This window comes from Oryza sativa, chromosome 4, assembly GCF_034140825.1.
Source record: "Oryza sativa Japonica Group chromosome 4, ASM3414082v1".
Classification (NCBI taxonomy): Eukaryota; Viridiplantae; Streptophyta; class Magnoliopsida; order Poales; family Poaceae; genus Oryza; species Oryza sativa.
The window spans coordinates 35,411,368-35,435,719 of record NC_089038.1 but is presented as its reverse complement, the minus strand read 5'-3'; the positions used below and the strand labels follow the sequence as shown (position 1 = coordinate 35,435,719).

The following is a 24,352-nucleotide window of genomic DNA, read 5'->3' as shown; positions in this document are numbered from 1 at the left end:
AGCGGAGAGGAGCGCGGCGGTGGAGGTGGAGGCGAGGCGCACGTGGGACGTCACATGCCGACGCGCGCCGGGGCCGGGCCGAGGCACCGACGGAAACGCAAAACCAAACGAGGTCAAAGTCGCACCACTCGCAACGTCACGACTCACGCGTCCATCCATCACGATTCGCGAGGAGCAGCCGGCTGCTGCCGCCAGCAGCGACGGCCGCGCCGCGCTGCCGGTTTTGCGGTGCGGTGCGCGCGGATCGATGGGCCGAAACGCTAGCCAGGCAGGCCGCGCGCTCGGTGCGGTTGCGGTTGCGGAGGCGCAACGCGCCCGCAGATTGATGGGCCGATGGTCGCGCTGGATTCTCCGGGCCGGTAATCGCTACAAGTACATGCGGGCCGGTGGGCCTATGGTGTTGGCATGTCCGAGAATTATTATTGCGGATCGCGTAGCAGCCAGGGGTTGGTCGTCCCGTTCCCGTACGTACGTCCGCCTCACCACACTGGTTCCGGTTCGTGTCTTTGACCGATGACCGCCGTCACGCGCCGCGCGGCTGGACTGAATAGTAGGAGTCGCCTCGCCGACCGGGGGTCATGTATGTATCAGTATCTTTGCCTTTTCCCTCTCCTAGGGGCCAAATTCAACCACTTGTGGTCTCTCTTCTCAGAGGCAGGATGACCCGGCCTTGGCCTGACAGAAAACAAATAAGGGCTCAAAAGCAACAGCACATTAAGCTTAGTATAAAGAAACTAGTACTGTTACGTATCCTGTCTTCAAATATGATGGTATTTCAGGGTGCCCACGATATAACTGGTGCAATTAATTTCAACCATGCGAGAGAGGTTAACTATCTCCATCATGTCTGGGCTCGCCATGGCCGCAAATATGGCACTTTTACTTTGCAGTTTCCACGCACCTGCTGTAACTTCTCTAACTAGCTAGGTCAAAAATCACGTTGCTTATTGCCCAAGACACCATCCCTGATAATAACACTCGGGGACAAGAAGATCTTCCATTATTCTGGGCGTGTTTAGTTCCAAAGTTTTTTTTTCAAACTTCTAACTTTCCATCACCTCAAATCTTTTATACACACACAACTTCAGTCACATTGTCTTCAATTTTAACTAAATTTTAAACTTTAGGCCAATCTAAACACAGCCTCTATCACATCCGGTGGTTAATTTGATACAGTTTGATTGAAGCGCCGTGGCCTCACGGTAACGCGCGAGAACCAGCAAGTTAACAACCGATCGAGACGCGTACGTGCACAGCCGGGATACTACTATTTTGCGAGCAAGCGAGCATTCATGCATGTATGGTACTCAACTCAAATAGCAACGCCCCCGCAACAGTACAAATCAACGCCACGCACGTCGCCATATCCTAACAGAAGAGAATCATAGCTGCAGCCGGGGGCCAGCACGAAGATATATATCCGGTGCACACACGCACGGTTTTTTGCGATGCGATGTCGTCACCTATCCCATCAAAGGGGTTCAATTCAACAACCTACCAACCAACCTAGAGTGGCTACGAATCGAGATTGCATATGCTGCATAGAGCGCGCGAAGGAATGAGAGGCTGCACGCAGGTCGCAGGTGCATCTGGTGGAGGGGCAGCCTGCATATATGACCGGGCGACTAGCGAGCCAGATTGCAGGCCGGGCCCCGGCAAATCACGACCGCACGGGCGTCGGCTCGATCGTAATCGCGGACATCGTCTTACGCGCGCAAGTGGCGTGAGTTCAGATGTTCAATTCACCGAGTCATTTGGCTGAATAATATTTACTCCAGTCTCCACCAGCAGCTTGAACGCACGCACGCACGCGTGACCGCCTGAGCGCGGAAGTGTCGACATGCACACTATGTACACCTCCTACTCTCTCGGCTACTTGCGCGACAGCGTCCACGGCCCGCCGCTCCGCAAACTTGGGGCTTATTTGGATTGCTACGATGCCAATTTTTTTTTGGTAGTGTCACTTGTTACCAATATAAGCCAACATTCGAATTCTGGTTAAGATTGTTCTAAATTAATGTGAAATCTAATATGGGCATTACTAATAAATCTATCTATTATATTATTAAAACAGCTTTAAAAGGAGGCTCCACGTTCACTGTGGGGGCTAGAAATTCCCACATTAATCAGAGAAAAAGAGAAAAATATTAGCCATTGGATTAAAATAGATCTAGATTAATGGTTGTGATTTAATATGAGTCTACATATTTTATGGAAACAAAAGACTCGGAAACAGCATCAATAAACCAAACCGGAACCAACCAGACTCCAGTCTGATTTTTGGAAGCTTGGAAGCTCAGGAACCAAGCCGGAATATAAAATCCAAAATTAGCAAAAGAAAAAAAAAAGAAGAAGAGTTCAAGTAGGAATACAATTTAAAATTAGCTGAAATTCAGAATTAAAAATAAACACTGTTAAGATTAATTAAAATTTAGAATAAAAAATAAAATAATATCCAAAATTAGAAAAAATAAAAGAGAGTTCAAGTAGGAATATAATTTTGAAACAACTAAAATTGAAAATAAAAAATAAAAATATTAAAAGAACACGATACGATATTATTTATTTTTTAAAAAAAAATAAATTCTTAAATTAGAAAAAGAAGAAAAATAATATTTCAATTAGGAATACAATTTATAAATAACTGAAAAATGTGATAAAAATAAAGACTATCGAAAGAAAAAACCATCTAAAACACATGACGAGATAATTTAAGTAACAAGCCTATAAAAGAGTAGAGTGGTGGCGGTTGATACGACATATAAAAACTGTTAATAAAACACCAAATAGAACACTAATGATGATTAAAAGGAAGAACGACAGGCAGGCCAGCAAACGAGCAAGGCGATTGTCGGGACTTCTAGAAAGCAAAAAAGATAAACCCCATTGATAATCATATTCGATTTTTAAAATATCAATGACAATAAAAAGGAGAAGCAGCGGGCGGGGTGTATAGGAGTATAGTTGCAAAGCCGCTGACGGTTAACGGGACTTATAGAAAATAAAAAATGGATTCCAACGATAGTTATGTTCGACTTTTAGAATCACAATGACAATAAAGAGTAGGCGGCGGATGAGCCGTAGAGGAGAATAGTGGCATCGTTTAACGAGACTTCTAGAAATTATAAAAAATGAAACCCAACAACACAGTAAACTCTAAAAACTATAAGGTTCAATTTTTAAAGGTTCGGAACTTCCAAAAAGTAAAAAAAAATTATAATCATGTTCGATTTTAAAATATCAATGATAATAAAGAAGGGAGGCAGCGGGCAAGCCGTAGAGAAATACAAGGCAAAGCCGCTGACGGTTTGGCGGGACTTCTAGAAAGTAAAAATGAATCCAAACGGTAATTATGTTCGATTTTTAAAATCTCAATGACAATAAAGAGAAGATACAGTGGACGGGCCATAGAGGAGTATAATAGCAACGTTTGACGAAACGTCTAGAAATTATAAAAATGAATCCAACGTGACAATAAACTCTAAAAAGTACAAGATCCAAACTTTAAAGGTTCCAAGGAGAATGAATAGAAATAGTGATAAATCTTGCAAGCAAATAAAGAAGGAGATGACATAGGGGTAGCAACTGGTGTGACTTTTAAAAAACTATATAATTAGAAACACGTAGATGATAAGGTTTGGTCTTTCAAACTTGGTCTTTCAAACTCTTAAGACAATAAGATAGCTATTTAATAAAATTTAAGTAAAATTATATAAAAAATATATGATTTTGTTTAGGTGATAGCCGCGCAATCGCTAGTTGATTTCAATCCAAACCAAACATAGAGAGCGACTCGCATCAGCCGCTCTATGATGCGTGTTTCCCCGGTTCCCGCCTGTCCAAGCGCGCCCTCGCCTCGCCTCGCCTCGCCTCGATCGCACAGTCGCTCGCTCGTACGCGGCGCCGCTTGCTTGCCTGGTTGGTCTTTCCATTTCGATCGAAACATTGGCTGGCCGGCTGCCCGGGCTCGACACGTCTTATCACCGTTACGTCCCCCGCTACTATACAACTGCGCTTAAATCACAGCCGCTACTAATCAATTGTTTCAATGATAGTTGTATTTAAAGAAGTAGTATAAGTACTAACTGAGCTGAGTTGATATGGACGTCGAGCTTGTTGGCACCTTACAATTTGGCACCTTACAATTTCTGTTAATTTGTCTCCTTATTTATAGTTTATAATTATTATAGTTCTAACGGACAAGTGAGAGAGAGAGAGAGAGAGAGAGAGAGAGAGGAATATCCTCGATCGAGTATATTCTAGTAGATCTCTCTAGTCATACACGGTCACGGTGTCGATAGCTTTTGCTTCTAGTATTACGCTCTGGGTTACCGTCGGTGGAAACGGACGCGGATTAATCAATCAGTTTGAGCGTTTCCACACGCACTTTGAGCCACAAATAACCGGCCGGGTCGACGTTTGGCTGACCACCGGCTGCTGCTGCATACTGAGCACGATCGACTCGTCCTGTTTTCTTAGCTTTATATCCAAAAGAAAAGGAATTTAGAACTGCATCAGCTGCGCGCACTCGTGACGCTTGCAATGCCCAGTTGGATGGGCATATAAAAATGCTGGCTTTTCCCCCTTGAACACCGTGAGAGATAACATAAACCGCACAAGACAAGAATCCCGGACACGTAAGAAAGGAAACACTCCAACTTAATTATTTTCCAGCCTTTTGCGTTCTCTTCGGTGCCAAACAGTAGCAAGTGATTCTCTGCCTCCCAGCGAGGCCTAAAAAAAGACAGTAGTTTCGTTGAAGAAACAACAAAAAAGACTCGGCGCAGTGGTGGACAGGGAGAATATCATATCACAGAAAAATGTTTAATCAAAAGGATTTTGTGTCGTATTAGGATCAAAATGTTTAATCTATGCGTCCACGTGCAACAGTTGTGGGGTCCAGCAGGAAGACACTCGTCGCTACGACACGAACCCTCGAAAAAAAAAGAAATAAAGAAAGAAAAAGGCCTCCCATCGTCAACACGCACACACCTGGTGCAATGCAAGGAGGCAAAGCAAAGGCCAAACATCCAAATTTGATTTTGGTTGTGAGCTGAGCTCCAGTAAACCTCACTATCAGAGCACAGCAATAATCCGTGGCTGACGAAGCAGAGGCCCAAACGCGAAGCAGAGGAGGGCCTTTCGGTTTTCCGCGCCTATATAAACCCCACACGGCCAAACGGTTTGAGAGGCGCCAAACACACGACACGTTCTCCCCACACACACAAACCAACGCGACGCACGAGAGATTTGTACGTGAAGCACCTGCAGCGGGCGACCCAATGGAGACCCCGACTCTGACCACGCTGCTCAAGGCGGCGGTGGCCACGTTCCCCTCGCGCCGCGCCCTCGCCGTCCCGGGCAAGGTCGACCTGTCGCACGCGGCGCTCGACGCGCTCGTCGACGCCGCGGCCGCGCGCCTCGCCGCCGATGCGGGCGTGCTCCCCGGCCACGTCGTCGCGCTCGCCTTCCCCAACACCGTCGAGGTAAAGCACCAGTCACAGAAGCTGTTGATATCACGGTGACGATCATCGAGCTGCTGATGCTGATCTGGTTCTTGTGTGTTTTTGCAGCTGGTGATCATGTTCTTGGCGGTGATCCGAGCGCGCGCGGTGGCGGCGCCGCTGAACCCGGCGTACACGCAGGAGGAGTTCGAGTTCTACCTCTCCGACTCCGGGGCGCGTCTCCTCATCACCAACCCCGAGGGCAACGTCGCCGCGCAGGCGGCCGCCTCCAAGCTGGGCCTCGCCCACACCACCGCCAGCCTCAAGGACGCCGCCGGCCAAGTCCACCTCGCCGGCTTCCCCGCCTCCGCCGCCGCCGCGGCCAAGGACTTCGCCAACGACCCGTCCGACGTGGCGCTGTTCCTGCACACCTCCGGCACCACGAGCCGGCCCAAGGGCGTGCCGCTCACGCAGCGCAACCTGGCGGCGTCCGTCCAGAACATCCGCGCCGTGTACCGCCTCACCGAGGCGGACGCGACGGTGATCGTGCTCCCGCTCTTCCACGTCCACGGCCTCCTCTGCGGCCTCCTCGCCTCCCTGGCGTCCGGCGCGTCCGTGACGCTCCCGGCGGCGGGGCGCTTCTCGGCGTCCACCTTCTGGGCCGACATGCGCGGCGCCGGCGCGACGTGGTACACGGCGGTGCCGACGATCCACCAGATCATCATCGACCGGCACACCTCGAAGCCGGAGGCGGAGTACCCGGCGCTGCGGTTCATCCGCAGCTGCAGCGCGTCGCTGGCGCCGGCGATCATGGAGAAGCTGGAGGCGGCGTTCGGGGCGCCGGTGGTGGAGGCGTACGCGATGACGGAGGCGTCGCACCTGATGACGTCGAACCCGCTGCCGGAGGACGGGGCGAGGAAGGCCGGGTCGGTGGGGCGCGCGGTGGGTCAGGAGATGGCGATCCTGGACGAGGAAGGGCGGCGGGTGGAGGCCGGGAAGAGCGGCGAGGTGTGCGTGCGCGGCGCCAACGTGACGAGCGGGTACAAGGGGAACCCGGAGGCGAACGAGGCGGCGTTCCGGTTCGGGTGGTTCCACACCGGCGACATCGGCGTCGTGGACGAGGAGGGGTACCTGCGGCTGGTGGGGCGGATCAAGGAGCTGATCAACCGCGGCGGCGAGAAGATATCGCCGATCGAGGTGGACTCGGTGCTGCTCGGGCACCCGGCCATCGCGCAGGCCGTGGCGTTCGGGGTGCCCGACGCCAAGTACGGGGAGGAGATCAACTGCGCGGTGATCCCCCGGGAGGGCGTGTCGCTCGGGGAAGAGGAGGTGCTGGCCTACTGCCGGAGGAACCTGGCCGCGTTCAAGGTGCCCAAGAAGGTGTACATCGCCGACGAGCTTCCCAAGACGGCCACCGGCAAGATCCAGCGCCGCATCGTCGCGCAGCACTTCGTCGTGCCGGTGCTGCCCACCAAGGCGTAATAAAAGTCTCTACCTCCCGACCAACCCATCGCATGCCATCGTCCTACTGTATCTATCAAGTTCGTGTCTTGATTTGATTTTTTCTGGTTACTTCGGCTACAACCAGTAGCTTCGTTTAGGGTTGGGTTTCCCGTGCTAACGAGTAGTAAAATTTCGGTTTCCCGTCCTTTCGTACGTGTTGAATTGTTGTTATTACTTCTCACCGGCCAAACTGATTGTACGTGTTGGTCATATTATCGTCGTCGTTTTTCCACCCGTGAGCGCGTGCCCACAGCACAGCACAGTGGTCGTCCAACTTTTACCAGTCGATCGAGTCGAGAGGAAAAGAAAAGAGAAAAAGAAGGCGCGGGTTCGTGGCATATTCTAGAACGCAGGTGGATACTGGATACATACCACCGGTTGCTGCGTTCGTCAGCAGAGGTCAGGCACCTCTCGCTCGCTGATTTGGTGGTTCAGTTGTTGGGGACAACGACGTGCATTTCCACGTCAATGGACCTTATCGCGGAGTCGTTTCTGGTTTTTTGCAACAAAAAATCGTCAGGGATGACGTGCCGCGGCGCCGCTGCCACTCGCCCACTGTGCCGGCCAGTGGCGACGGCGACGTTTCCTCAAAGTCACAAACTGATCGATCAATCGATCAACGATCCAACGATCACCCTTGCTTTCCGGATTTGAGAAACGACGGAGGAAGGTAGGGCCCCACCAACGTGGTGTCCCACAGTAGGGAAGTGACGTTTGGTGGGTCAGTGGGTGCCGGCGCCCACAAAACACCCATCTCTCGGCGTCTCCGCAGCGCAATCGACAATCGAGAACTGATGGAGGAGCGCTCCTACGTATCCCTGTAGCGAATCCCAGCCACAGCCCACGCAAGCCCACAAGGCCACAGGGAAGGAGGTGGCCGAAAATCTCGATAGAGCTCGACCCGTGCAGCCTCCAAAACCACGGGAAAAATACGCGATCAAAACCACGAGAAATCCGCGATCGCCCGGCGCTCGGCGAAGCTGGGGTCTCCCTTGGCTTCCCCTCCACGACCCCTGGAACCGGACGCGTGCGCGTCCCTGCGCCTTGCCCCAACCTGTGATTCGCGTAGTTGCCTGGAATTCTCAATCCATCTCTGTGGATGTTATCAGGATTGCAGCATGCCAAGTTGGAGGAAACGCAGCACAGAAACCTGACATAATATTCGGATAGAAAAATGATGCCGATTCCAACAATCCAAGACAATTCCAAACTCCGTGCAGCACGCAGCATACACTACGGAGTAGGAGCCTAGAACGAAAACTGTCGGATGCGATATCATTTGTACGTGTCAGTCGAGAAATTCCATATTTACCAATTTAATTTTTCGAGTGGTAATCGCAATACGATGATAAGAGAACTAGGAAAACAGTTTCAATATTCATACGCGGTGATGATCAGAAACGATCGAAAACCGTACAGAGCCAATTGGGAATTTCCATGCCGGTTTTCATCCTAATAGGTTGCACCACAAACTTACACATGTATGCCAGCAGAGGCGAACAAAGGAATTTCGTTAGACCGGTGAGGCATTGAAGAAACACCTGCTGTGCAATACCGGCAATCAACTGTAAATCATACAGCATTATGAGTCAAAAACAGTCAATACAGTATCACGACCAAACTGAACTAGTGCCTGCCTGCTCGTGCGTCTCAGCTCCTCTATATTCCGAGCATGCAATGGCCATGATCAGATAAATATTAGTGTGTGATGTGACGGACGAATTTACAGCGGTAAGAATGGTATGCTACAACGCCAGGGCGAGCTCAGCCCATGCTAGAGAGGATTCCTTCAGGATGGCGGCTGCCGACAAGTCGATCCCGTTCTCCAGAACTCCTGTGATGATCTGCATCGATGGTCTCTTGGATGGATCAGGGTCGATGCAGCGGCTCACTACGCTGCAGATCACCATGAGATCCTCTGTTCTGACATTGGTCAGCTCAGGATCGACAAGCTTACCGATCTCCTCTGTCTGCTGCAGATACTTGATGGCCTGAACAATGTAGAGAATGCATATTCAGAATAAGCAGTGCAAATGTTCAATGCAACTAATATTCCAAACTGCATGCTCCTGTATTTTCTGAACTATATGTTTTGTTTAAGTCATTTTAAGTTCATGGTGGAACTAGGCTCTGGTCCTCTTGAGCAGACTTCAGAGTCAATTTCTAAAATATTTACTTCTTTGTCACAATGAGATAGAGAAAGAGTAGAATGCCTCACCCAGTCAATCAAATAGCCTTTGTCCTTGCAATAAGGAAGCCGTCCACTGATGATCTCCAGCAAAATCACTCCAAAAGCAAATGTATTGCCTTGGATGTCTGCTTGTTTGTCCTCTGAAGAATCCAAGTGGCCAGGGAAAGAGGATTTGTTATTGATGCGGCCAGGAGCCTTCTCATGTTTTTGTTTGGTGAACATCATTTTCCAGCACTCAAAATCAACCAGCTGAAAACAAAAATGGAAAACAATTGTGTTTGTTTCACCAGGTTGGAGAGTATTGCACTCTAAGGATAGGGATGAACAGACAAGGAAAGGCTATCTCTGAAGAACCAAAAATAACGTGCACCTTACCTTTGGAGTAAAATCTTCAGTAACATATACAGAGTTGGAATTCAGCTCAGAGATAGCAAATGGAGGCTGCAACTCGGTATGCAGGTATCTTAGACCCTGCGCGATGCCAATGGCTATTTTCATTCGTCTGAGCCAAGATAACTGAGCTCCTTCTCCATCTGAAGGAACCCCATAAAAATCAAATAAGCAAACCTGCTGCACATAACACATGCAATATGCAATAACTAAGCATCACATAATCGTCAGAAAATAAAGAGGCTGGCTTACAGTGTAGGTGCTCAAACAGGGTCCCGTTTGATGCGTATTCAAACACTAGCATCCTGGAGAATGGGTCACTTTCTCTGCAATAGCCCAGAAATTTTGCTATGTTCTCATGATTCAACCTTGCCAGGTCAATAACCTAAAATTTACACCCATTAATATTGTGGGACAACATACTGTTCTCACAGCAGAATTTTGCTAAGCTTTACCTTGTTTTGGTAAAATAGTTCATGTTGGCTAGTCCAATGACCTTCAAAGGCACATAATGATATGACAGAAACCTCAGGTCCATCCTTCATGGTTCCTTTGTACACTACTGTCTCAGGAGATGAACCAATAATGTTGCTAAAATCCTCACAAGCTACTTCAAGCTCTTGGCGACTTAACTTTGGCAGGCTTTTCAGCATATCAGAATCTGGTGAGAGCATTAAGATATTAACAGCACTATTCAAATCATATCAATTAATTAACCGATAACAGCACTAACCGATCAGCACTGTTATCTCATCACTCCAACTTTTTGATCTGTTCCACGAGGATATTCTTATCGATGGCTTTAGCTTGCAACTTCTGGAAGCAGTAATTGCACCAGTGATCACAAATACAAGCAGAAGAATACCAGTTGAAATTTCTAAAATGAGAAGCCATGTTGGTTGTGGTGATCTTTCATGTTTATGGTCAGAGGTGGGATGCTTGAATCCCTTTACGCCACCTCGCTGGCCAGCCGGAGAACCACCTAAGACAAAATGAGTGGATTCAGCCAATATCAGTACATGGTGTTATCGACTAGTTACCCAACAATACTCAAATAGTAAAGAAATGCAATCAATTTAATTGGTGTGCAAAATTTCAGTGTGGTGTTTTGCGTCAGGTCCCCACATCAGGAATTGCTTAAAGTTTAGCTTAAATTCAATATTGGCCTCTTTGCTTTAAGTTTTGTCACTTTTTTTTTAAAAAAATAAAGACGGAAAAATGAAGCACATCAATTGTCTTATCATGTTGACCATGCAAAGATCAAGTGGGCTATCTTGGCCTTCTATTGATTGCTAAATAAAGCAGTGAAACTGTAAAGGTAGAGGGCTATACTGAATGCAGATAAAAGGGGATACTTCTGCTTATCATGACACGGATAAATTTTGCAAGTGTAGGCCTGTAGGATATCAATCACAACACCACTTGCAGGTACATCGTGAAATTCCAATAGAAGGATATCACTTTAATGCATGCTGAAGTAATCCTGTTAATGTTTTTTTTTTGGTGGGTGGGGGGAGGGGGGCGTAATCCTGTTAATGCTAGAAGGAAAAATACATACTTATACAAATTTGGAAAGCCCGCTGCCGGACAGAGTACTCATCCTGTAAGCAGTTCCCTTGGAAACTTGACCTGCAGACAAGCCATGTAAATGGATGGACCTTAAAGCAGTAGCAAACACACTGTATGGTACTACCTTGGAAGATACTTCAAGCACGGTGGGATTTTTCCAACAAGAAAGTTGTATGAGAAATCTCCAACATTTAATCGAGGAGAAGGGCATAGCCCATTGTGAGCCGTGGATCTGGTGGAGTAAAATAAAATCGATTCAGATAATTAACAAAAAGATAATAAAACATGGTCAAATATAAGTTTTTTGCAGGCTCACTGCCAGATGTCATCAAGAGAGAATATAATAAAGAAGCTGCATGCACAAAGTTACTAAGGCTCCCATCGGATGGCCTAATAAGCCAAAGAAAAAGCCAAATTTTAAATTTTCAAACTTAATTTTGAGATTGATTTTGAGTTATTTTCAACGTAGTTTTTTTTTTCAGCATTGGCTTTTAAGTCACCAAGAACACACATATAAAAGTTTTACCTACAAATTTAATTTTATTCCGTTTTGGCTTATTAGGGAAAAAGCCAAACGATGGGGCCTTAAGTAACCACCACTTGATACCTAGTCTTATCCTTTTTACTGTCACCAAAATTTACTGCCAAATTAACTAGTATGTAAGAACGAATGTTTTTTAAGAGGGACACACAAATACAATCGCCATGATATCATAGCTGCGGTGTTCAGTTCATGAATAAAATGGTTTGACTATGGCATGGATATCCAGAAATATAGACATAGAATACAAGAGCACAGGAACCTGAAGGGAATTAAGTGACATTTTTATGGTTTAATATATATAGAAAATGCATCTACAGTCTTGATCATCAAATAAAAATGGAGTAAGGAGAAGTCACCAACCCACTATTGGCCGTAGGAGAAAAACCAGAACCATTGCTTCCAGGAATTGATCCTTTCAGTCTATTTCTGTCCAACCTCAGCTGAACAAGATTCTGTAGCTTGCCCAGCTCTGAAGGTATATTCCCAGTCAACCCATTGGAATGAAAGTTTCTACAGCAGATGAATGAAAGCAGCCTTAGTTTCAATAGCAAAGAAGCACCAGAGACAGGAAAACCCTGAATATATAAGCAAATCAATTGGCATCTTACATTACGCTTACGCTGCTCAATCCAGCCAGCTCAGGAGGTATAGGACCAGTAAGCCTATTAACACCCAAATCCAAGACCCTAAGGTTCCTCAGTGAACCTAGCTGTTTCGGAATTGTCCCAAAAAGCATGTTGCGATCCAAATACCTGCCCAAAAAGGAGACCTTCAGAAACCTTGAAGCTAATTCATCATAACCAGTTGAAAAAACAATAAAACAGAACATACAGCTCTTGCAAGAAGCTCAGCTGTCCAAGTTCAGGCGCGATAAATCCCTTCAGCGACGAGTTTGACAGCTTCCTGCAAGGTGCGGAATCATCGAGTCATGACACATGAGAAGAAATTCCATCCCAGAAGGATTTTGACTGATCACGCAAGTACGGGTTTTAGTTGGCGTTTCATTGCAAACAAAATCTACTGACTACATATCTAAATGGCACATCATACTCCATTATTTCCAGCTGTTTGCACATGCAATATGCGTCTATGTCAAACATATACAGCATTGTACAGCTCCAACGATAAGCTAGTGGCAGTGCTTATAGTATCAAACAAGTCTTCACCTACAAAATTGTAGTACCTGCTAATGTAAACATTAATAAATCACCATAACAAACTCTTTTCCCTCCCCACTTTATGTACACAGTAATGTTGAACAGGATTTGATATTACCGGCTAGTAAGTACCACAGTAGTAACTAGTAAAGCAGTAGGTGAAACATTAGTGAGATCTAGCTGAGTGCAGGTGCAAGGGGGGGGGGGGGGTTTCTTACAGGGAGATCACGGAGCCCTGCGGCGAGGAGCAGATCACCCCGTGCCAGTCGCAGGCGTTCCCGTCCGCATCGCTCCAGTCCGCGAGCGCCGACCGGGGGTCCTCGATGATTGCGCGCTTGAACGCGATGAGCGCCGAGACTAGCACAAGGCGTAGCAAAGCGCGTGTGAGCAGAACGCCACATTTCTCATGGAGGAACAGAACGAGAGTGTACGAGACACAGCAAAACCGTTGGTCACAGATCAGAAATGCACCATAGAAATGGAGGTGGAATTCGAGTTTTAGGCACGAAATTTCGCGGATAAATCTCGAAATTTGCATCGCCTCCACCGAGTAACAGGTGGAAATTTCGAAGAAGATAGATCAGAACCAAAAATCTGAACAGCCATTTCAAACTCGGTAAAAAAATGTAAAAAAAAAACCCGTAAAACGTCTCCCAGAAATGGAATTCACAGGCAGTGCATAATTAGAAAAAACACCACGAATTCAAACAAAACTCCCTAAAATCCGACCAAAAAAAACAGGAAAGAAAAACACCAAGTCAGTGGAAGAACACACATACACGGCGCAACCGCGCAAGCGACAACACTCACCGTCACTGCCCAACGCATTCGCCGAGCACTGCAACACCACCACCACCACCCCGCACTGCAACGCGAGGAGGAGCCGGAGGACGGAGGAAGCACCGCCCCAACAATGCCTCATCTCCGAACGCCGCCGCAGCTGCAGCACCGCCTCCGAATCACTCACTCGAGCACTACACTCCCCCCTCTCTCAGAGATCGCACGTCCTCGCGCGAATTCACGGCGCCATGGCTACCGCTCCGATTCCTCGCTGCTGCTCCGGCCTCAGCACCACATGGAGATGGAGATGGAGGTGGGTTGGTTGTTTGGGGAGTGTGAGCAGTTGAGTAAAAGAGAGAGCCGAGCACTGGAAGAAGAAGAAGAAGATGCAGAGAGAGAGAGAGAGAGAGAGAGAGAGAGGGAGACGAGGGCGTAGAGAGAGAAAGAGGAGGAAGCGAGGAGAATGTTGGGCTAATTTAGTGCGAGCAATTAAAATGGCAAGGGTGGGGGGAGGCGGTGGCCGATTAGTTATCACGCGCACTATTAATTTGTCAATTAAGTACCACTCAATTAATTAACAAATTACCCCCACCACTTACTGAGTATTAGCATTAGTGTTAGAGATTAAGCATCTCAAAAGAAAATTTAGGGGTTAGGGAGCATCTTCCTTTTATTTTAAGACTAGCCACTGGTTATAGAATGTCATTAGCAGCATTTTTTTGATCTGCTCTTGTGCTGTTTGCAGTGTCTCTTAACTCTCTTTGCCTATATATTTTTTAACTTCTTTAGGAGAAGCTTATTTTGGGGTTCTTCAGAAATGGGTGTGGTGTTTCTGACCGTTCAACGCTGTGTCCTCCCTTTGTTTTTTCATGTGGTCCCTCCATTTTCTCTGCGTTCTTGGATTCTCTCTTAATTACAGTGCGGTGACTTAGCAAGATATAATAAAAAAGGTCATGTTATTTTTACAGCATATGGTGTGATAACTAGGCTACAACAGATTTAATATTGGGTAACACAAAAACAATACCGTTAGCTGAAATACTGTTAAGAACTTAAGATGGTTTATATTGCTAGAATGCTGCTGCTACATGGTACATCTTGGACGTGTGTTTAAGTCATGCTCTTTTTAGTTTATTCACTAAATTACTAAACATAGTATTTACTCTACGCTTTGAAAATTCATTTTCTTAAAAAAACTTAGATAACTTATTTTAATTTTTTTTACAAAAAATAATTTATCGCTATAATAGAACATATAATCCGCTGTAATAATACCGAGCCTTAGATTTTTTGTAAACAGAGGAAGGATAAGGATGAGACGTAGCTGCTGCAGTAATAGCGGTGGAGGGAGTGAAGACAGCTCGGCAGTTTCAGTAATTAGTTTGTCTTGACTCTTGTCCTCTTGCACTTGGACTTATATACTCCATGTTCTTCATGTCTCTTCTTCTAATTCGAATGCATGGTCGTGTTGCAGAAAAGAAAAATCTCAGTTCAGAAATTATTGGTTGACAATGGCATCGATCAGCCGCTGAAAGAGAATTGGAAACAAATTAAGTAACAGTGGCTTTTTTTTTTGTTTGGTAGTCACCTGCAAATTTGGGTCCAGGTTGTTGCCTACTATCACACCATGGTCCTGCTGCTTGCATGGCAGCCATGGTTAATCTCATGAGACACCACAATTTTTGGTAGGATCGATCGAATCCAATTCCAATTCTGCATATATGGTTTGCAAATCAAGGGACCCACTCTTAACGTTAATCTCAACGTATCAGAAATGGGTGAAACGAAAGGAGCCTTACAGCTAATAATGTTCACGTGCAATTCAAGATTCAGACAGCTTCCAAAGAAGAGAAAAGATTCAGGCTGTGTTTAGATCTAAAATTTAGATCCAAACTTCAGTTCTTTTCCATCACATCAACCTGTCATATACACACAACTTTTCAGTCACATCATCTTCAATTTCAACCAAAATCTAAACTTTGCGCTGAACTAAACACAGCCTCAGTCACACTCTTGATTATAACATCGTAGTTCAGACAGTTCAGTTTGTTGTAGCACACTGCACACGCAACCCTCTTCAGAGGCCATAACGTAGCAAAGCTGTAACTGCAGAAATGAGATAGTAGTAAGATGCACTGAATATTCAGAGTGAGCATATCATATTATCATATCATCCTTTCTGCCAGCCAAGATCGTGTAAAAATAGGAGCTGAGATTGCAAATCCTTTTTGCCACTTGGTGGCTTGGGAGTCCAGCAACAGGCAACAGATCAAGGAGAGAAGAAAAACATCGCATTCAGCAAGGCCAAGAAGCGTACACGACATGCATGGTACGAGGAGAGCAAACAGACACCTCAATTTTATGAAGATGTGTCTACAGACGGGGCTGCATCGCATGGCAATCGAACGTGACAGCATGAGAGAAAGGACACTGTCAAAACCACTATGTTTAGGCAGGCAGTGTATAGTAGTATAGAATGGCACAGGAGGTGAAGGGTAAAGTTTTCATTGAACTCGGTCAATTACATCCAAATGATACAATTGTTCTTATAACGCTTCCAGGTCTCTGCATAGTATGCACACAGTCGATTGTGTGGACCAGCAATGGTGACTGCAGGCAATCAACTTCTTGCACCGAAAGAGAGCTAGCAGCGAAATGAGAAAACGGAGGCATTGATTCAAGGTCATCAACTATAGAACAGTTCTTTCTTTGGTGCATTTAAATATGGAGGGACAAGTAGATTATAGGAGTATTGTTGCAGCGTCAAGGAAGAAAGACCTGCCCCAATTGTTGCTAGGACCTACTACTGTACTTCAAAATTCTTCTTTCTTTCTTTCTTTTTTTCTTTCGGTCTGTATGATTCTCTAGTCAATTTATTATACTGCATTGTACTAATATCTCTTGTGTCTATTTGGGTTGGTATATAATTAAGAGTTATGAGAAACTATGTACACGAAAGAAATGTTTCCGTATAAACTGAAACTGAGGTCACCAGAGAGCTTGCCACTTGGTACTTGGATATTCAGAGATGGCCTCAGATCACAGTGACCAGGACTGCAGGACATGCCATCGTGTGTATAAACTAAACTGTATTGGTATTGAGTAATTTGGAAGCAAGCAGCCTTGATGTGATCAGGCCAGACAGCAGCAGCAAAAGGCAAAACCTCCCAGATGGCTGTCTCCTCCCTGACACTAGATTACTGTTTCTGGGGAGCATTACACTTTGTTAAAAATATAGTACTTCGTTTTTCAGATTGATGGTGGCCAATGGTTCTTTGCAAATGTGTAAGCAGCTCATGAATTCAAACGTAGCAATATCATTGCAGTGAGCACCAAGTGTTCCTCATCTTCCAACCAGCTTATTGAAATCCATAATTCAAGGAAGCCAAAAGTAGGCCTCTCCTTCTGGCAAAGGCAATGGTTGATTAGCAAGATGAGGAGATTAGATTTTGGATTTGAGCTGTAAAATGGCAGTTTTTCTTGCAGTTGGAGGGGTCCTTGTCTGTATTGCTTGATGGTTGAGGAGGCCACACCAACTAAGATATCATGTTTGTGTCCACAGCTCTTCTGATGGCGCAAGGCACGCAGTATTAGGCCACTCGGCACTCGACCACCAACCCTTCATCTGATTATATCTCAAACAAAATAGCCCATTAAATCCAAAATTGACAAGAAAAAGGAAGGTGAGAAATTCAGTTTTCAGAAATATATCAAGATTGGTGAGAAATTCACTACAAAAGGCCCATTAATCCAAAAGTAACAAGAAAGATAGCACCAAGAGGGTGAGAAATTCAGTTTTTCAGAAGCAACAAAAGGATTGCAGATAAAACTTGCAAGTTCGGTCATCACCACTTTTCCTTCATGAACAAGAGGCGCCATCAATATGTTTTTGCCTACATTAAGAGCACTTACATGCAAATATGTTTCTTAATGGTTGCTTTCAATAATTTAAACATGCATGTGCTCACTTGGGGTCCAGGGTCTGTCTGGTCTCTTAGCCGTATCTTTCGGTCTCTGATGCTGGATTCTTTTAATTTCTGCATCTGTCTCTGCCTCCCATCCATTCGTGGAGCTAGGCAGAATCCATGAAAAACTTAGGTCTTTTGCAACAAATCAATGGTCCCATGTCAACAACCATCGCCAGCCTCTCTTCTCTGCAGTCACCTTTGCCTTTGCATATCCTGGTGTGCTGGTGGCAGTTAAAAGAATTCAGAGGCTGAGACCGATCGATGAAAATATGCATGATGCTAGCATTTCTTGTGTATTGTAGGTATGATTAGATTGCACTAGAACATTTGTTTAGAGAGCAAGTGTGTACTTAGCATTGATCTAGGAAGCAGATGCCTCATTGCTTGGTTGGCATTGACGCTATGCTTTTGTAAAGCAGTTTGTAGTTAATGAGAAAGGAAAGAGTGAGATGATAAACAAAGGAGAGAAGGAAAGGAAGGTTTGGTTCTTTGTCATTGTCAATATGTTAGTTAATTACAACCATTTCTTCAGACATAGCTCCGGGTTTCAAGAGTTTTAGTCAGTCATTAAGTCATACCTATATTCTACATGACAAAATGAAATTTGGTGATTCATAAGCGAAAATTCGGAAACATGTTTGCACTCCATTCAGCAAACGCCTAAAGGCTAAAGTCAATCTATATAACATATATACTTGCAAAATTTCCAATTGACACTTGTCAAGTAGACGATCCACTTAAAAGTTTAATTGGGCCGGCACGAGTAAGGCCACCCTTTTCATTTCTCTCACACCTCAGAGAAAAGCAAGAACTGAATATATGTTAGTTTAACTTATCCTAGTTTCGACTATACAGAAGATAGTGGTGTGAATTGAAGCTTAAGCAAGTACATTACTTGAGGAGCTCCTAAGCAAGTGGGTCTTTGAGGAATCCAGCAACAACAAACTCCTCTACAATCTGTCTCACCGCACTATACCACTACACCCACAATGCCACTGCCATTGCCAAATACTCTCTTTACTTACAAGTGAAGGTTTTCAACATAACAAACAAACAAACAAAAAAGAAATCTCAAGATCTTCTTCTTCTCTTTGTAACTTGATCATTAGAGCGAGTTCTAGGAAATTCAGGCCAGATGAACTGATGAACTTACTGGCTGACAACGCCATTACTAGTAGATGTTTGGACTTTGTACCCAGAAGTAAAAGACCTTGCTGCTGTACTGCTCTCACTTGTGTCCTGGTTTTGTTAGCTGTTGGTGCAGGCTTAGATGAGTGCAGGACGGTGAGGACTCACTGGACTAAAGACAAAAGCGAGAGAGGGCCATTACCCATTGAATGCTCCTTAGATCATACACTAGCACAGATGTAAAGTTGCCAGGCCATATATGTATGTCTACATCTGCACATTTTCCCCAATCATTTCGGCATTTTGCTCTCCATTTCTTCAGTGCAGAGATCATCTTTTTTTTTCAGTACAGAAAGAAATTTACACTTGATCTTGTGAATTTTAATACACTCGGTTGATCAATCCCAGCCTCTGTTTTTCGCCGTGATGATTCTCTACCCTAACACGCGTTTTCTTCTCTCTTTTTTTTTCTCTCCTGTTTAGGTTGGTCCAAGCTTCGCTTTTATGAAAAGAGATTTGTTCGTTGGATGCTCCAGATCAGAGCAGTTCAGCTGCGCTGGTCAGCTCTTAATATCCCAGGCCACTCTGCTCTCTGCACTGCAGCAGCTACGAATTCAGGCCAGTAGATAGTACTCCGTGCAACTGCCTGCCGTGTACTACGTGCAGGCAGCTAATGCCTGACTGCTTAGCGACTCTAATCATTGGATCCATTCAGAAAACACGCAGAAAAAGGAGACGGGGAGATCATCCGTTCCAATCATGCGTGTTGGCCTTTGCGATGGCAGCGTCACGAGATTCACGACGGCGAGCGATGAGTCGCTGACTCCGGCGGCAACGACGATCTGGAAGGTGATTGGGCTAGAGTGGGAAATTATGTAGGTTTCCGACGGGAACTGAACTATATATCTGACGAAATTCATGTGGAATTCTAGTGTTTTAACATAACTACAAATGTGAAACATCATCTGAATAATGGCTAGAAATGTTTTAAAAAAATGACATACAGTAAAAGGAAAGGTTGGGCCGTTGATAGGCAAACTGTAATTTAGTAGTATCAACCTAACATCCATTGATAGGCAAACTGTAATTTAGTAGTATCAACCTAACATCCAGCATTTCAGATTTTCAGTGGGTCTCCGTACCAAAATGAGACCTTGTCTAAGTCTAAATGAGACTTTAATTTACCCCCTTACAAATTTGAGCAAGACAGCATGAGTTATCCATATCTTAACCTAATAACGCCAAAAGTTTTGTAGGTTTGTTACAGTGACAGCTTGTACAGTAGTTCAGAGCTGCATCGGCTGAAGAGCATACATTTTCTGAACAAATTCAGAGTTAACACACCTCAACACTAAAACTAGCACTGAAAACATCATTCTGGGGGAACTCAAAGAGCCATTTGGGGGTTAATCTCACCGTGAAACCGTGAATGAATCGAGGGATGCAGGCTTAGCACTCCACCGGCTAAAAAATGGAGCCTTCCTGAGAAGCTCAAGTGTCTGCTGGTATTCATGAGCCATATCCTGCAAAGAACATCAGCCACCTTCCAGTAGTCAGTCATTGACTTCTCATATTCATCAGACACTAGAATCGTTTGACAAAAGGGTTAGTTCATCATACGCTACTAAGCTACTGTATTTTCCAATATAAGATGAAATACCTTGATTTGACGGTAGGACATTTCCTCGCGATGGAACTTTTTGACTAATGGATGTTCAATCAACACAAAGGCTTCTAGCAACCTTCTCCTACAGTTAAAAAACAGAATATAAATATACCATAACAGTTTTGCATCAGGATGCTTGGAATGGGAAAGGATGCACCCTCTTACTTGCAGAGCAATGACTCAGTGGATGGTGAGCATGCTGCCTTTGAAGATGTACCCTGTTTTCTCCCAGTTGTTCCTAAGACAACTTCATGAAAACCGGATTTGTTCCAGCATATCGAGTACCTAGTAAAATATAAATTGCAAAGCTAGGTGCTCTTACTAAAAACATGTACATACTACATGAGGTAAACTAAAAAAAAAGGGTCTAAGTTTATAAAGACAACAAACCATATACTACCCGCATGTCAAAGGTTGCAAATCTCCAGAAGTCTGTTGAAACTCTTTTGGAGGGATAGGTGCCTCATAAAATAGTGGCTGTAGGAAAGAAAACGGATCCACTGTCATGAGAAGTTAGCAGATGATTTGTATATCAGTACACAACATTGCCACTCCGACCTTGTTCAATTTAAAAGGCAACAGCAGTTTGCTGGATAGAGAGGACAGTCGAGCATCGAGAACTTTCTTGATATTATTTTCAACAGAAAACCCATCAGAAGCACCAGTAGGTGATTGTCCAATAGTAATGGTGGACAGGTACAAGGGCTCAAGAATGTGAGACAGTAATGCACCTGTGAAAGAACAGAGGTAAGGGGTTATAGAGTTGATCCATTGACCCGTGAAACGGGAATATCGTAACTAGAAAAATAAAGAAGCAATATAATTGTGGAGAAATACTAGCATGTCCACTATATATTACTTCAGCAGATCTGCAGCATATATTGCCATGAACAGCAAATGATGAATAGCATGAAAATGCTGCCACATAGGATGCAATCAACAAACTTATAACATTGAATTGAAAATGATCGTGGACAACAAACCTTGAATTCCAACAACACTCCAGCGAGTTATTTTGTCAAAACAACTCATTGATAATGTAGTGTCACCACGCCCAGGCTTCCTTTGAACAAACCCAACATCTGTCACACAAGGCAGTCTACCAATTAAAATGGACACAGAAAAATAACACTAAGACAATGAAATGAATTAGACTTTTAACATGCGGGCAAAGTAGGCACATCTTGAAAAAAACAATTAAACCGAGATGAAAGATCCATCAGTTTCCCAGACTGTATTATATACCCATGGAGTCTAGATTTAGTGTAATCCCCATTAAAACTCTCCAGTTCCAAGTCTAGAAAATTGGTGTGCATTGGTCACCAACGCCAACTTGTTTAGCACCTGGGAGCTAGTTCCACTCCCACACTTTCATGATACCATTTTTTCCAACAGAAAGGAAAAACAACAAGTACTGGAAAATCAGCCAAATAAGAAACTTCGACATATCTACTGAGTTACAGTACGATGTCACAGCTAAAGACATGAATCAACTGCTACTCCAGATACATGAGTAGGCGTCTCATTGAAAAACTTAAGTAGAAATTAAATGTTACCAGGACAAATAAAGCATTTCTAACAAGCCATCAACTGATTAATACAATTTGTCAAACGTAAGGCTAATAGTAAAAGAAAATTAGCAGCTATAAACATGAATTTACTGTTCTGCTCAATGCCAAGAAAGAGGCATACCATCGCATCCATTAACACTATCCAGCTGTTCCCTGAGCAACTCTGAGGGAGATGGTGGAACAGGCATGACTCCACCTGCAAAATTCACCAAACCAAGGAATCCATTGAACTCTAAATGTGTAGAACTTTGCCATTTCAATTGATCAAACAATCGGCTAAGCCTAAAAAAAAATGCGAACCGGCGAACAGCAAACCGAATATACATGGAATCTGGGTGATGTAGAGATGAAGGTGGTACCCATCCCTCAACTTCCACTTCTCACCGGAAGCAACCAACCAATCGGAAGCGCCGCTCCGGCCGATCTCGGTGTAGATGAGGCGGAGGAGCGCGCGGCGTGCGACGACCTCGGCATGCGCGTCGTGGACGAGGTCTCCGTGGTGGTTGAGGCGAGCGGCGCCGAGACACTTGGTTCCGGTGGCCAGCGAGAGAACAGTGAGATTCCGGGGGTCCTGCTGCGGAGTGGAGAGGAGGAAGGCGGCGAGGACGGTGGACTCCCGCCCCTGCGGCTTGCCCTTCTTTGGGAGAGAGTTGTAGTGTTGGAGAACAGTCGAGGAGGTGGATTCCGCCCAGGAGACGTCGTCCCATGGCGACGGCGGCGGCGCCGGCGGCGAGGAGGCGGCGGAGGAGGGGAGCATCGAGGACGGGGAAGGCGTCAATGCATTTTACGCTTTGCAGCTGCAGTTACGTAGCCTTACGCCCATTGTGCGGTACAATGAGATGAAGGGGAAAGGAATATATCGGCCCACTAAAATTACGATCCTAATTCGGCCCACCAAGATGTTGTTAAGATTTGGTCGCGATCCAAATTTGCCCCATGAAAATTTCGTTAAAAAAAGTCATCCTCGAAAGTCACAACAAAAACAAAGGATTCTTACATATATATTTTCCAATAGAATAAAGACTAATGATCAAGCATTGTCTCCACTATTAATAGCGTAACAGTAACAATAATTTCAATCAAAAATAGCTTGTTTGTATCAACGACTATACCAATGTTCTATTGGTAAATAATCTAAAAAATATTTGTTCGAATACTGGTAAACGCGCCACATAGCTAGCCTCTAGATCTTTGATTAGAAAATAACTCACCATCCGAATGACATGTGCACTAACACAAGGAGGCTAGGAGAAGCTAGCAAGCAATGATGCAACACAAGGATGCAAGCAACAAGGGCCAAAAATTTGACTGCACAGTGCAAGTGAAAGCAACGTACACAATCCTATGTTCCTAATTAAACATCTCGTACTTTGTTAAATTTCATAATCTCTGCAAAGTACCGATCACTGTCAAAACGGCCGGCCTCCTCCATTTGCCGGCCTCCGCCGGCGACGCACGCTCCTCGCAAAGTCAAATGCATGGCCGCGTATAAATATCCATTCCATCGTTACCGTCTCCGGCAGCGGATTGCACCATTGGTTAACCAGTAATTAAGGAGGCGAGATGAGGCAGGCGAGGCCCTACTCGGCGATGTTCGCCGGCGGCGTGTCGGCGCGGACTGGGCCGCACGCGCTGCCGCTGGCTCGCATCAAGAAGATCATGAAGCGGTCGGCGGGGGACAGCAGCGTCGTCGACGGCGGCGGCGGCGGCGGCGGCGGGGCGAGGATGATCTCCGGGGAGGCGCCGGTGGTGTTCTCCAAGGCGTGCGAGCTGTTCATCGCCGAGCTGACGCGCCGCGCCTGGGCCGCCACGCTCGAGGGCAAGCGCCGGACTGTGCACAAGGAGGACGTCGCCGCCGCCGTGCAGAACACCGATCTCTTCGACTTCCTCGTCGACGTCGTCACGGCAGACCTCGGCGACGATCATACGGACTATAAGTAAATCGATATGATTTATTACACATTTACAGTAAGCTAGCTATGTTTGCCGAATATTGCAACACAAATCTGTGTCAAAGTCCACTTGTCCATGGGCCATGTCCAACTGTGTCATTTTCAAACACCGACAGCCGGTACATCGACCTTGTCCATGGCCCTTGAAACAGGAACAAATCCATAGAGGTCGCCGTCCGGAATCACACAAGGTCCTTCGAGCTTCGACGATCACCGATGCATTGCATCGAAGACGTACGTAGAAGAAGAACAACACAACGAGTAGGGTATGGAACCGTGCGGGCAGAGCACGAAGAGTTTGAATCGAACAAGAAGACGATGGCCATAAGCTCCGAGGCCCGACGGCCCGGTCCACGGCACGGTTATTTGAAGCACAAGCACAGCACGATTGGTGTCGGACCCGTGCCAGCCCGACCCGACAGTTGGGCCGTGCCTAGGGCGATGCCTTGGCACGGTGAGCCGGTCCGACACGGCATGGTCAAAGAAAAA

The 24,352-nt window shown here is 45.6% G+C and overlaps 4 protein-coding genes across 9 annotated transcripts; 2 read left to right on the top strand and 2 right to left on the bottom strand.

Moving 5' to 3' along the window:
- The first annotated feature begins 5,193 nt into the window (after positions 1-5,193).
- Positions 5,194-7,093, top strand: LOC4337447 (oxalate--CoA ligase). The gene is made up of 2 exons (XM_015779877.3): positions 5,194-5,486; positions 5,574-7,093. Exons 1-2 carry the CDS (start codon positions 5,283-5,285, stop codon positions 6,924-6,926), a joined length of 1,557 nt encoding a protein of 518 aa, XP_015635363.1. The 5' UTR covers positions 5,194-5,282; the 3' UTR covers positions 6,927-7,093.
- A 1,348-nt stretch (positions 7,094-8,441) lies between these two features.
- Positions 8,442-13,968, bottom strand: LOC4337446 (probable LRR receptor-like serine/threonine-protein kinase At1g63430). The gene is made up of 13 exons (XM_015779876.3): positions 13,609-13,968; positions 13,017-13,155; positions 12,473-12,544; positions 12,250-12,393; positions 12,002-12,151; positions 11,222-11,329; positions 11,087-11,157; positions 10,262-10,510; positions 9,984-10,189; positions 9,781-9,913; positions 9,514-9,671; positions 9,166-9,387; positions 8,442-8,938 (listed from the first exon to the last, which is right to left on the bottom strand). The coding sequence occupies exons 1-13, from the start codon at positions 13,718-13,720 to the stop codon at positions 8,693-8,695; spliced, it is 2,010 nt and encodes a 669-aa protein (XP_015635362.1). The 5' UTR covers positions 13,721-13,968; the 3' UTR covers positions 8,442-8,692.
- Positions 13,969-17,403: 3,435 nt separating this feature from the next.
- LOC4337445 (tRNA-specific adenosine deaminase TAD1) lies at positions 17,404-22,716 on the bottom strand. 6 transcript variants are annotated; one of them, XM_066309506.1, is made up of 9 exons: positions 22,236-22,716; positions 22,033-22,107; positions 21,324-21,422; positions 20,899-21,071; positions 20,741-20,817; positions 20,506-20,625; positions 20,335-20,422; positions 20,091-20,217; positions 17,404-17,767 (listed from the first exon to the last, which is right to left on the bottom strand). In XM_066309506.1, exons 1-9 carry the CDS (start codon positions 22,666-22,668, stop codon positions 17,739-17,741), a joined length of 1,221 nt encoding a protein of 406 aa, XP_066165603.1. In that variant the 5' UTR covers positions 22,669-22,716; the 3' UTR covers positions 17,404-17,738. The 6 variants fall into 6 exon arrangements, with proteins under 6 accessions (XP_066165603.1, XP_015633961.1, XP_015633960.1 ...); XM_015778475.3 differs by having other exon boundaries at positions 20,091-20,197; XM_015778474.3 differs by lacking the exon at positions 17,404-17,767 and adding an exon at positions 19,719-19,993.
- A 558-nt stretch (positions 22,717-23,274) lies between these two features.
- Positions 23,275-23,929, top strand: LOC107278593 (nuclear transcription factor Y subunit C-2). Its single transcript, XM_015779811.3, has one exon. It carries the CDS (start codon positions 23,475-23,477, stop codon positions 23,850-23,852), a length of 378 nt encoding a protein of 125 aa, XP_015635297.1. The 5' UTR covers positions 23,275-23,474; the 3' UTR covers positions 23,853-23,929.
- Positions 23,930-24,352: the final 423 nt, after the last annotated feature.